General features: G+C 41.1%; 2 protein-coding genes across 4 annotated transcripts in view; one reads left to right on the top strand and one right to left on the bottom strand.

The window, feature by feature from the left end:
- The window catches only part of LOC128702100 (lanC-like protein 3), a 66821-nt gene that overhangs the window by 36084 nt on the left and 16446 nt on the right, over positions 1-14291 (top strand). For both annotated transcript variants that reach the window (XM_070102806.1, XM_070102807.1), the window contains exons 3-5: positions 1387-1547; positions 6105-6271; positions 6960-7132. In XM_070102806.1, coding sequence (XP_069958907.1) covers positions 1387-1547; positions 6105-6271; positions 6960-7132 — 501 coding nt within the window. The remainder of the gene's footprint in view (positions 1-1386; positions 1548-6104; positions 6272-6959; positions 7133-14291) is intronic.
- LOC128702104 (probable splicing factor, arginine/serine-rich 4) overlaps positions 648-14291 on the bottom strand; it is a 101319-nt gene continuing 87675 nt past the window's right edge. For both annotated transcript variants that reach the window (XM_070102809.1, XM_070102810.1), the window contains one exon: positions 648-3184. The gene's annotated coding sequence lies outside the window, so the exon portion shown is untranslated. The remainder of the gene's footprint in view (positions 3185-14291) is intronic.

Raw genomic sequence — 14291 nt, 5'->3', positions numbered from 1 at the left:
ACCCCTCTTTTCTTTTCATAACTAATCATTCAATATTATTGATACTCCTTTAGCTCTGCCACTTTCAAATACACACAATTTAACCCCATGTAGTCCTCCCCATTGAAATTCTTCCATTCTTCCCCTTTGTTTTGCTAAGACATCTTTTTTTTTTTTTTTGTGTGTGTGTGTGTGTGTGTGAGACATTAGCAATCAGTTCTTTATTCTCATCTTTAGATATTACACCCATGCACACTTAAACTTCAAAATGTCCTTTTAATTTTTAGTAATTGATGCAGGAAAACAGGTTACTAGGCCTTTGTTCCCAGAATTTTACCAGTAGTCACCGTTTATGACAAGCATTATTTATGTAGGAAGAATTCTCGACCATTTCTCCATGGAATAGAAAAGAAACACTACATGGGCAAGAATGATTAAGAACTTAGTAGGAAGCCCAAATGAGAGCATACACACTAAATTGTTAAATATGTTCATTGTAATATATTATTTAGTATTGTCATGTGAGGTACTTTTCATTTGTATACTGTCTCTTTTGTACTGTATGTGATAAATGCATTAATTAGGCTTAGTGGTGTATGATGCACATTTGTATATGATTATGATAAATATTCAAAGTCCCTGACTATTTAGAATATTAAAACATCACATAGGATTGACAGGTAAATTTTTATTTTCCAGAAGGTAGTGAGGTGTTTGCACCCATTACAGTGATTCCTGGTCTAACACGTTACATTTTTCACATAACCTGTGGAAAAAAATACTGTAACAAAATTACGCGAAAAATAAAAAGAACATGAATGAAAATCCACATGATTTATTTTCTGTTGTAATTTATCACACCAATAAAAAGTTAATTCATTAGTGCAGTACTAATTTATTTTTTTACTAATAGATAAATATGTTCATTAGTTTTAGTATTGCGATGTGAATTACTTTTCATTTGTATACAGTTCTGTGTATCTGTTGTGCATTTCATAGTATATATGTTCATTAGGCTTGCTATTACCATGCTAATCGCATATTGTTATGTATGGAATGTGCTTGTAATGTTGTCATCATTTGTCTGCCCAATACACTTTGCATAATTACAAGCTTTTCCATGTAAGAAATCATTGTAACACAAATGTATCTTCTTGAAAAATAAATTATGATTATGAGGAACTATGATAAACATGCAAAGTTCCTAACTATATTATTGATAGGCTGATTTTTTTTTACTTTACAGTTTGCACCCATTGCAGTTACTCATGATGTAACAAATTCCCCTAGCTAATAATATTTTAACATAATTTCGTGAAATATATAATAGGAACACGCCAGAATTTCTTTTAGTTAACATTGATTGAAATATTAGAGTACACATTGTATCTCATTTATCTGTTTCAGGAAATATAAAAGAATCAGAGAAGTATGTATCAGAATTTAAACACTTGGCTGCCACTATCACTCCAGTGAATTGGTTCTCTCGTGGAGGTGACGAATTTCTTGTTGGACGTTCAGGTTACCTCGCAGGAGCGCTTTGGCTTCATTCTGAACTTAATCAAGATGCAAGTATAGACAGTGCCTTCCTCAATTGCTGTTTTTCTTTTCTTTTTTTTTTTTTTTTCTTTCACATTACAGTGGACCCCCGGTTAACGATATTTTTTCACTCCAGAAGTATGTTCAGGTGCCAGTACTGACCGAATTTGTTCCCATAAGGAATATTGTGAAGTAGATTAGTCCATTTCAGACTCCCAAACATACACGTACAAACGCACTTACATAAATACACTTACATAATTGGTCGCATTCGTAGGTGATCGTTATGCGGGGGTCCACTGTATTAACACCATTTTTTCATTTTATTTAGTAGCCAAATAAACTCGGTTATTATTGCATCCAGGTAAAATATAAAATTATGAAAGTTTTTAAGTTGTGGAAATCAAAGCTATTCAAAGATGTAAAGGTAGAACTGGAAAGGAATTTTTGGCTGACTGAATTTAATATTAAAGTACATGAAGCCTGATCCTAGGTAGTAGGTTAGTAGGCAGCAACCGCCCAGAGAGGTACTACCGTCCTGCCAAGTGAGTGTAAAACGAAAGCCTGTAATTGTTTTACATGATGGTAGGATTGCTGGTGTCCATTTTTCTGTCTCGCAAACACGCAAGGTTTCAGGTACGTCTTGCTACTTCTACTTACACTTAGGTCACACTACACATACATGTACAAGCATATATATACACACCCAGCTGGGTTTTCTTCTATTTTCTTACTAGTTCGTGGAACAGAATTCTTCCTCCGTAAGCCATGCGTGTTGTAAGAGGCGAATAAAATGCCAGGAGCAAGGGGCTAGTAACCTATTCTCCTATATATATTACTAAATGTAAAAGGAGAGACTTTCGTTTTTCCTTTTGGGCCACCCCGCCTCTGTGGGATACAGCCGGTGTGTTGAGAGATATATATTTATGGTTATGTTGTCAATCTGTTTGTCAGACATAGCTTAAAAGTAAACTTAATGTGGACAATACTACACGACATTCATTTTTTTTGATAGAGAGCAAGGAAATGATTATAGTGTGTGTTTGTGTTTATATATATAAAAATATATATATCTTTCCTGATCACTATTGCATATGGTAAATATCAATACAGATGCAGTAGACTTTATGTTGGAGGTTGGGCTAAATTGTGTGTTTTTTGTACTAGAATCTGTAAGTTTGCAGATACAGTATATAGAAAAATTTAAAAAAAAAAAAATAAATAAAACTCCAAAACTATCACTGAGATTGTAATAGTTTTAGGTTGAATATAACATAACTTAGAACTAATACACACAGAAAACTTTCAGTGAAATTGGTTAGTAACTTTTTAATAGAAAAGTAGTAGTAATTGATTATGTTATTCTTAAGTTTGGAGCTTCTTTATGCACACATTTCACACACACTAATTTATTTTTTCTACTTTCATTTTCCACAGATTTATCTCAAACGTACACAGTGAAAAAAAATATGACAGTTCAGGCAAATGGATGCAACACATGTAAAATTGGGTGTTCAGATTTTTTTTTTTTTTTTGTCACTTGAAATACAGTATAGCAGATGTTTGAAGCATAGCTTCAGAAAGTCTCTTCATATTAAGAATTCTGGAGTCAGCATGTGGTTGAAATGCATGGACTTGATTGCATATGTTGACACTCCTTCAGTCCCTGGAAGGAAAGACTAAAATTACTATCATATTCAGAAAAAAGTATAAAACCACATAGCGCAAATGTATCATGAGATTGGTGGTTTAGGCAGACACTGGATGAAAAACTTGCATTTTCATGTGTTCATTTTAAAGTTTTTTTTATTATTTATTTTTTATTAATACATTGGCCATTTCCCATTGAGGTTGGGTGACCTGAAAAATAAGAGGTGTGCCAGCACTACAGTTCAAAAACTGCAACATATCAACACCCCTGCTTCAGAGTGCAGGCACCTCCAGGACTCTAAGTCCAGCTAACCAGTTTCCCTGAATCCCTTCATAAATGTTACTTTGCTCTCACTTAACAGCACGTCGAGTCATAAAAACCATTTGTCTCCACTCATTCCTATCTAACATGCTCATGCACACTTGCTAAAAGTCAAAGCCCTGCATACACAAAATCTCCTTACCCTTCCCTTCAACCTTTCCTACAGATTCCTCTACAGATTTATATGCCTTCCAAGTCATTCTATTTTGTTCCATCCTTTCTAAATGTCTGAACTACCTTAACTTCTCCTCAGCCCTCTAGATAATACTTTTAGAAACCCTGCACCACCTACTAATCTCCAAGCTATGGATTCACTCCATAATATTCGCACCACACATTGCCATCAGATACATCTCCACTGCCTCCAGCTTTCTCCCTGTTGCAACATTCACCACCCATGCTTCACTATACTCTCGCTATACTATACTCCTTCCATGGATAACATTCTTTGTCTCCACAGACTCCTCAGTGCACCACTTACCTTTTTCCTCTCATCAGTTTTGTGGTTCACCTCATCTTTCATAGACCCATCTGCTGACAAGTCCATTCCCAGATATATGAATACATTCACTTCCTCTATACACCCTCCAATCTGATATCCAATCTTTCATTACCTAAATTTTTTATCCTAATCACCTTACTCTTTCCTATGTTCACTTTTAATTTCCTTCAGGATCTCCCAAAAGCACAATGCCACCAGTAAAAAGTAAGTGTGACAACTCCCACTTTGTGTTAGATTCTTTATCTTTTAATCCCACACCTCTTGCCAACACCCGTGCATTCACTCCTCTTGCAACCCCATCTACAGTCAAACCTTGGTTGTCGATTTCATTACTTGTCAAATAAGTCGGTTTTTAAATGAGGTGTTTAAGAAAATAATGTCCTGGTTTTTGTATGTTCTCTTGGTTATTGATGGACAAATTTTTGCATGTTCGGAATGGGACATAGCGGTTCAGGTCACATGCTCGTGGAATGCACACTGGATAATGGGTCGAGAGTGTGGGTATGAGTCAGAAGGAGCAGCAGTAGATTGCAGTGGAGGAGCTGTCATCAGAGGAAGAAAAGGGAAGGGATAATGTGCCCATTGCACTTGTCAAGGAAACGTGTGCTAAATGGCATGAAGTACAGGAGTTTGCTGAAAAATGCCATCCAGATAAAGCAGTGGCCAGCCATCTCTCTAACATGTACAGTGACAGTGTAATGTCTCAATTTAGACAAGTGTTAAAACAGAACCTGAAACAAACCTCACTGGACAGGTTTTTAGTTAGACAAAGAACCAGTGAGCCAGAACAAGGTGTTAGTGGTGAAAAGAGACAGAAGAGAAACAGCATTAGTTCCCCTCTTACAGGTAAGGGGCAGTTGAGTTTTCATTTACTGTACAGTATTTCAGGTAAATTTTCATTTAGTATTCATTTTTACAGTTTCCCTGTGGTGTATAATTGTATACAGTGGTGCCTTGACTTACGATTGTCCCAACTTATGAGTTTTCCGAATTATGAGCCGTTGCTCAGTCGATTTTTTGCTTTGTGAGCCAAAATTTGAGTTATGAATGAGCTTCAGGTATGCTGCCAATAGTTGGAACAGCAAACACAACATCTGCCCAGCATCTCGCTCGTTCACTGCACGTGGTTACCTCACTGTGGAAGCATCTATCTCACTTCTGTTGTGCTTGCATTTTGTGCCTTTTGTGCAGTTATTTTGCCAAATTTCTTTTTTCTAATCATGGGTCCTTAGAAAGTAAGTGCAAAGGACAGTGCTGAGAAGAAGAGGATGATGTTCATTGAATTAAAGCATGATATCATAGAAAGACACGAGTAAGGTGTGCGTTTAGTCAACTTGACGAGGCAGTATGAGCGTAGTACTTCTACAACATGTACCATACAAAAGCAGGAGTCGTCGATAAAGGTAAATACATTTTATAAAACCAGTTTATTTCTTTACATTCTCTTTTATGTTTTTATACAATATTTCTTATTTATAAATACATTTTTCTTCTTTAAAAACCTGTAACAAAAAAATTGGTGTGGTTTTCTGGGGGGTGGAACAGATTAATGGCATTTCAATTAATTTCAATGAGGAAAATTGATTTGACATGTGTATGAGCAAATTGAGTTATGAGCTTGGTCACGGAACAAATTAAATTCGTAAGTCAAGGTACCACTGTACATTGTTTTATGTAGTAGTACATTATTAATATATTATTACGTTATTTGGGGTCTGGAACGGATTAATTCTGTTTACATTATTCTTTATGGGGAAAAATTGGTTTGGTTTTTGTCAATTTTGGTTGTGGAATCAACATCTGGAATGAATTAAATTAAAAAAAAAACAAGGTTTCACTGTATAAATACATATATTGAACAACCATGGTGACATCCTGTATCCCTGTCTAAGCCCTACTTTTACTGGGAAATAATCTCCCTTTCTCCTACATGCTCTAACCTGAGCCTTATTATCCTCATAAAAACTTTAACTGCTAATTTATTTACCTGCTACAAATTGTAGAAAATAATTTAAGATTCACTTGATATGTAGAATTTGGGGGGAAAGGGGACCTGCCTTAACCTTTCTCAGGCAGGGTTGATCTACTCGTTTATCAGTGACTGTGCTATAGGTATTAGGAGAGTCTGCAGTCAGTGCCATATTGGATGCCATGGTGGAATCCGGACAGCAATATGCACATCACCACAGGAGTCGAATTCCACTTATGTACCAGTATTATGGGACAGAGTACCTGGGAGCAGCTCATGGTTTAGCTGGAATACTACATATGATGCTTAGGTAAGGAAAGAAGTTTAATGATGCAGTAGAATTAATGTCACAATAAACCACATATAGATGCTAACTGAGTTGCAAACTATCACTTATCCTTAAAAAAAGAAAATTGTAAAATGCTGCACTGTACTGTGAACACCAACCCACAGTTCCGAACTGTGGCTGGTTTCAAAGGCACATTTACCCTCATAGCATGGCAGTATGGCTTGAAGTTAGGATTACCTGTTGACCATGTGGTCAACCAGGCTGTTTATGCCAGTCTTGGAAGTTTGTGTAGTGTTATGTCAAGCCAGGAAAAGATGGTGAAGTTGACAGGTCTTTTATCTTTAGTCAAGTTAGTGACAGTTTCATTCATTTTTTTTTAACTTAAAGCTTTTTGTCATGTTTCGGAAATGCAAGATGTGTTATTGATTACTCCTTTTCGTTATTTTTCTATTTCATTAACATGATAAAGTAATATTAAAGGAGCATTGCATTCTTAATAAAGTCACAGTATAAAAGATAAATTAAGTAAATACACTTTCTTGATTGGCATTGTTTTTTGCAATACTGTTTTTATAGCAAAGTAGGTTTTGAATTCAGAGTACTAAAGTGAGAGGCTAAATGTTAATAACTCATGTTTATTACAATTGGGAACTGACTTACAGATAATGCATTAAATATCATGCTTTGGTGAATAACATTTACATTTCAGCTTCCCATTGTGGTTGTCTAGTCGGCCACATGCTAAAGAACTCATCCGAAAATCCTTGGATGCTCTGCTTGCTCTTCAGACACCTGGTGGGAATTTTCCCTGTGCAATGGATGAGATAGACGGACAGCGACCACCAGAAGATGAGTTGGTACACTGGTGTCATGGAGCCCCAGGTAAATGCTGTGCAATACTTACCTCTACAATTTTTCATGTGTATACTGTTTTTGCTGAGGCGCTCAGAATACAACAGTTTAGAAGCATATATGTATAAAGATACACAACATATCCTTCCAAACTGCCAATATCCCAAACCCCTTCTTTAAAGTGAAGGCATTGTACTTCCCATTTCCAGGACTCGAGTCCGGCTATATAAAAATAACCGGTTTCCCTGAATCCCTTCACTAAATATTACCCTGCTCACACTCCAATGATGAGCTGTTGGAGTGTGAGCAGGGTAATATTTAGTGAAGGGATTCAGGGAAACTAGTTATTTTTATATAGCTAGATTTGAGTCCTGGAAATGGTTAGTACAATGCCTGCACATTAAAGGAGGGGTTTGGGATATTGGCAGTTTAGAAGGATACGATGTGTATCTTTATACGTATATGCTTCTAAACTGTTGTATTCCGAGCGCCTCTGCAAAAAGTGATTATGTGTGAGTGAGGTGAAATGTTGAAGTATTTTCTTTTTGGGGATTTTCTTTCTTTTATGGGTCACCCTGCCTCAGTGGGAGACGGCCGACTTGATGGAAAAAAAAAAATTTCAGCAAACCAGCCGTATCCCACCAAGGCAGGGTGACCCAAAACAAGAAACACTTATACCATCATTCAACACTTTCGCCATCATTCACACATAATCACTATCTTTGCAGAGGCATTCAGATACAACTGTTTAGTCACTCCAAACAGCCAATATTCCAAACCCCTCCTTTAAATTGCAGGCATTGTACTTCCCACCTCCAGGACTCGAGTCTGGCTTAACCGGTTTCCCTGAATCCCTTCACAAAATATTACCCTGCTCACGCTTCAACAGCTCGTGTGGTCCCAAAAAACATTTGTCTCCATTCACTCCTATCTAACATGCTCACACACGCTTGCTGGAAGTCTAAGCCTCTTGCCCACAAAACCTTTTACATATATAGGACAAATGTAGTACAAATGAAAAGAACCAATTGATTATGAAAAAGAAGCTTGTGATGCCAGTAACCCTCAGATGCCTTGTTCAAAGAAATTGAACCTGTTCTCGCCTTTTTTTGATCAAACGTGAATACCACTCATTTTCCCTAGGTGCTATATGACCCCTATGGGTTTAGTGCTTCCCCCTATGAATAAAACATTGATGCCATGTAGGTGTTTGTGATCAAAGGAGCTAGACTTGTCCATTTAGATTAGGCAAGATTACTTGACATGCACTATGTTACCTCTTTTAGTATTTTCTCAGTACCATGTACATATTGTTTTTTGTCTGTAATTATAGGAATTAACATTTTCTGTCATCACCTCCCCCAACCTCCTTCAAGGTAGGTACCCAGATGGGGATGAGTTTCTTGATCCAAAAAAACTGGGCTTTGCTTTCCTTAACTTTGATCATACCTAATACCTCTCAGGTGATATATGATCCCTGTGTGTTTAGTACTTCCTCATGATCAAGATGAAATTAAAAATGTAACTATAAAAAAAGGTTAAAAAAAATCTTGTAATTAACCCTTTTCTGTGATTTTTATTTCCTCATTTTCTGATGAAAAAGTAATTTAACTCTCGGAGGAACTTTCAGTTTATATCATTGAAAGAGGAAATGAAATTCCAATACTTATTGGCTACAGAATGGGAAATTTTTTCTCTGTAGAAAACTTTGTTACAGTAGGAGTGAAATTCCCGTAGATTTTGTCTAGAGAATGGGAGGGAAGTTTTGACAGTTCATGTCTGTTCTTTCCCATTGCCATGAACAAAAGCTCATGTACCTACAGTTGCTTCCCATTCCCTTTTTTTCCTCGACCACTTCCAGTCTCATTCTCGTGCCACTGCAGTGCACACTGGTAGTTCTAAATCCTATGATGGCACTGGGTTTGCAGCAATATCCCTGGACAGCATTGTGTAAGGGCATGTATTAGACAAAGCTAGTTTATTTACAGCTGAACTGTGTACAATTCTCCTCTTCAAGGGGGGGCTCCTTGGCGTGGTGAAGAGGCTCTTGGTCTGAGGAATTAGACCTGTCGGTCTTCCTCAGACCGAACCTAATTACCCCCCAATCTCCCCTCCCCTATCCCATCCTCCCCTTTTTCCTTTCCTCCTCCTCCTCCCCCACCCCTCCCTTTTGCCCTTCCTCTTTTTGGCCTTTGGGATTTCTCCCACAGGCGCGCTAGTTCCTAGGTAGGGGAAAGGATACCGGGGTCCATCCCATTCCGTTGAGGTTCTTGGCGGTGGCGTAGTTTGCTGTGGAATCTGGATCGCCTGGGGATGTCCCGATCCCTCTCCGGCACCCCGGAGTAGCTTTGGGTGTCTTTCGGGCGACGGGTGTATCTCTGGAAGCCACCTTTCGGATTCCGGGGGTGGTGGCCGAAGGAGGTATGCTTTGTGGCGGATATCCGGCCGCCCTCTCTTTTGTCCACCGAGGTAGCTCGGCAGATGTGAGGTTGCTATCCTGGATTGCTGGTTTACTGGCATGAAGGGTAGGGTATGGCACGGGTTCCATGCTGCATCTGCGCTACTAGCGGTGCTGAGGTCCTCTTGGGCGCGGAGGGAGATTTCTGGCCCTTTCATTCCTCCTGGGAACTATTCCTCCCCGCTCCCCCCTTTTTTTTATTCTTTTTATTTTCTTTTTTTTTTTTCTTAAAAACAAAAAGCAAAGGAGTAACCTAACCATGGAGAACCCAATCCATGAACCCACTACCCCCGGGCCCTTTCTTGATACCGCACCCCAATCTGACCCTGCTTTGTTTTTAGACCACTCTTCGGACACTCCTGATGCCCCTGTACCTCTTGCTGGTGCTGTTTCCTCACCCGCTTCAGGTACCGGGGCTTCGACTGACTCCTTCGATTTGTCTGAACTCCGCTCTCCTTTGACTATGCTTCCAGCTTCTCCCTCTCGGGTACGGCAATTTTCGAATCGCCCGCCCATTTCACGCCGGACCAACTCAGGTCCTACTCCTAAACGCCAACGTCTATCTCCTGATGATGCTCCTTCGTTACCTTCCTATTCTACTCGGAAAAGACCGACACGTCATGCACTCCCTCTCCACGCTCAGTTTCGGACCACACAATGGACTAAATTCTTTACTTTAAGACCGACTTCTTCTTCTGCCTACCTTTCTGACCATAGTATTGGCAAAGCGCTCCTGCGTCGTTGGTAGAGATATTTCATTTCATGCTCTCGAGCGGTACGCGCATCGTCACTGTCCAGAATGCTACCCAAGCTCATGATCTTTCTCTCCTTTCGCATATAGATACTACTACTATCACTATTGAACCCCTCAAGGAAGGTTCCTTGATGTTGGTGAGGGGCTCTTGATTTAGGGAATTGGATCTGTGCTCCAGTTCCCCGAATTAAGCCTGAATGCCTTCCACATCCCCACCCCCAGGCGCTGTATAATCCTCCGGGTTTAGCGCTTCCCCCTTGATTATAATAATAATAATAATAATATCACTATTGAAAAACGTCTTTCTCTCAATTCTTGTAGTGGTACTGTCATTCTGCCCCATACCATAGTCCAACAGAATTTCCAGTCATGTGGCAATGACATTCTTGAACAGCTGGAACTCCAGGATCTCCCAATCCTCAAAGTAGACACTTATGTCCTTCCTGCCCGTGGGCAGAGACGTTACCCTTGCAGTGTAGCTCGTTTAACTTTTGACAGCCGAGAACTCCCGTCCTCTGTATATGTCGCGGGACATCGGTTACAAGTTCGAAAGGTGATACCTACACCGCAACAGTTTAGAAATTGCTGGCGTTTTGGTCACCCAGCGAAATATTGCAGATCTATGGCCGAATGCCCAGTCTGTGTTGCCGACGACCATTCTAATACATCTTGCAGTCAACCTCCATCTTGCCTTAATTGTAATGAAGCTCACCCTTCGTACTCCCGCCGTTGCCAGGTCTACTTAAATGAACGTGAAATCCGTTGCCTCAAAGAGGCAGAAGGTCTCCCTTATGCTATGGCAGTTACTCATCTCCGCCTCCAAGGGAGACTACCCCGTGTTTCTTATTCTCGTGTTTCAAAACATCCCCCCACTTCTGGGGTCCCATCTTCTGCAGCCTCCTCTGTTGTTACCCTTCCCATAACCACTCCGGCATCTAATCCTTTTGCTGTCCTTGGCTCTGACGTCCCGACTACAACTCAGTCTGTTCTCACATCTTCACGTCCTTCCTCACAAGCCCCAGTATCGACAAGACCTCGTACGACACCTAATACCAATCGCCCCTCTACTTCTCAGAAGTCCAAAAAATCCACATTGCTCAAATCTTCTTTGCCCCTTCCTTCCCTTCTTCCACCTCCACACTTTACCTTTCCAGTCTCGTTGCCTAGTTCTTCCCCTCTCTCTGGCTCTATTACAAGTGTGGAGATTCACCCTCCTCCTCGTACTATGCCTTCCACCCCCGTCCCCTCCCAAGTTTCTCCCTCTTCTGCCACCTCCCAGGTTTCTGCCTCTTCTGTCCCCCCCCCCACACTTCATCTCCAGTCCCTTACACTCTTTCCTCCCCCTCTACTTTGGTACTGTCCCAATCTTTACTCACCCTCCCCCTTCTATCTCCAATATGGTCTCCCATACATCTTTGAATTCAGAAACACTTGAAGCCATTTCAGAATATATTGCAGAGACTAAACCTTCAATGGACACTGATTCACTTCCTGTTCCTTCCCTTCCCTCTCCTCCATCTTCACAACCCCATTCTTCGCAGCGCTCCGTTCCTTCACTGCTTGAACGTCTTCCAATGCCACCACACGTTGACTTTTCTAACCCCTCTAGTCCATAGGTGCCTTTCCCTACGGATTCCTGGTATTTTCTTCATCGCCAATCATGGCCTATTTACAGTGGAATATCCGTGGCCTCGGGTAATCAGGGCGAGCTTCAGATGTTGCTTTCCAGGTTTTCCCCTGTTGGTGCTTGGTTACAAGAACCAAAATTACACTCAGCTGTTTTCCAACCTATCTCAGGCTATAATTTATTGTATTCTTCGGATCCTTTCTCAGATGGGACCTTTAATGAAAGTGCCCTTCTTCTACGCAATAATATTCCGTACTGTCAACTATTTGTCCATACCTCGCTGCATTACACTGCAGCCCGTATCCACTTGAATAAGTGGTTTACAATATGTTCTTTATATCTCTCTCCTTCTCGAGCATTTTCTATCCCAGACTTTACCTTTCTTGTTTCATCCTTGCCACCACCACCACTTGTTACTTGGTGATTTTAACGCCCACCATTTCCTGGGGGGGGGGTCTCATTGTGACTCACGTGGCATCCAGTTGGAGGCTTTTCTCGCCTCTCACCCCCTCCATGTTTTAAATACGGGTACTCCCACCCATTTTGATCCTCGTACGCATACTCTCTCTTGCATCGATCTATCAATCTGCTATTCCTCCACTGCACTAGACTTCACCTGGTCTTTTCTACCGGACTTACATGACAGCAATCATTTTCCAATCATTCTTACTTCTCCTTCCTATTCACCACCTTTCCGTAGCCCTCGCTGGCAATTTGATCGGGCAAATTGGGATCTTTACTCGCAACTCACTGCTTTTAGTGAGGTTCCTTCTTCATCCTCCATTGATGAGCTCCTACACCTCTTCTCGACGTCAGTTTATACCGCAGCTTCTCATTCTATACCCCAAACCTCAGGCAGGCATTCTCAGAAGTGCGTGCCTTGGTGGTCTCCTGCTTGTGCTCGTGCAGAACGTTTGAAACGCGCTGCATGGGGCAGGTACCGGTACAATAGAACCGCTGAGAGACTTCTTGATTTTAAGCAGAAGCGTGCGATCGCTCGCCGTGTCATCCGTGAAGCTAAACGCACTTGCTGGCGAGACTGTTTCCACCATCACCTCTGCTTCTTCTATGAGTGCAGTCTGGAAAAAAGCGAGGAAATTGAGTGGTAAATACTCTCCTGACCCGGCTCCTGTTCTACGGGTTGCTGGTGTTGATGTAGCAAACCCTCTCGACGTTGCCATTGAACTTGGCACACATCTGGTCCGTATTTCCCGGGGGCTCCATCTATGCCCCTCATTTCTTTCCTCAAAGTCTGCCAGAGAGTTAGTACCCTTGGACTTTTCTTCTCTCAGAGAAGAACAGTATAATGTGCCTTTTACACTTCAAGAACTGGAGGCAACGCTCTCAGCTTGCCGATCATCGGCAGCTGGGCCTGACGACATTCATATGTTACAACATTTACATCGGTCAGCCCTTGTAGTCCTCTTACACCTCTTCAATCTTATTTGGGCACAAGGAGTTCTTCCCCAGCTGTGGAAATCTGCCATTGTTCTCCCTTTCTGCAAACCGGGTACTACAGGACGTGATGCCTCCCACTATCGTCCCATCGCTCTTACTAGTGCAGCTTGCAAAGTGATGGAACGTCTCGTAAATCGACGTTTAATGTGGTATTTAGAGACACACAACAGTCTCTCCGCTAGTCAATATGGCTTTCGTAAGGGCCGTTCTACCATAGACCCCTTACTATGCTTGGATACGTATGTTCGTAATGCCTTTGCGAATGATCACTCGGTTATTGCCATATTTTTTGACCTTGAGAAGGCATATGACACAACTTGGAGGTATAATATTTTGGCCCAGGCCCACTCCTTAGGCCTCTGAGGCAATCTACCATCCTTCCTTAAGAACTTTTTAACTGACAGACATTTCCGTGTTCGAGTCAATAATGTTCTTTCCCCGGACTTCGTCCAAGCTGAAGGTGTCCCTCAGGGATGTGTTCTAAGCACAACACTTTTTCTCCTTGCTATAAATGATTTGACCTCTGTTCTTCCACCCAATATTTGGTCATCACTCTATGTTGATGACTTCGCTATTGCTTGTGCAGGCGCTGACTGTCATCTCATTGCAGTCTCTCTCCAGCATGCGGTCGACCGTGTTTCCACTTGGGCCACCACGCATGGGTTTAAATTTTCAAGTACCAAAACTCCCCAAATTACATTCACTAGACGCTCTATCATCGCCGATCATCCTTTGTATCTCTATGGCTCCTGTATCCCCGAACGTGATAGTCAGGTTTCTAGGCCTTCTCTTTGACCGTAGGTTATCCTGGAAACCTCACATTACCTCTCTGAAGGCAACTTGTCACAGCCGGCAAAACCTTCTTAAAACCCTTGCTCATCTTTCCTGGGGA

This window comes from Cherax quadricarinatus, chromosome 83 (genome assembly GCF_038502225.1).
Source record: "Cherax quadricarinatus isolate ZL_2023a chromosome 83, ASM3850222v1, whole genome shotgun sequence".
NCBI lineage: Eukaryota > Metazoa > Arthropoda > Malacostraca > Decapoda > Parastacidae > Cherax > Cherax quadricarinatus.
This window is presented reverse-complemented; position numbering and strand designations above follow the sequence as displayed.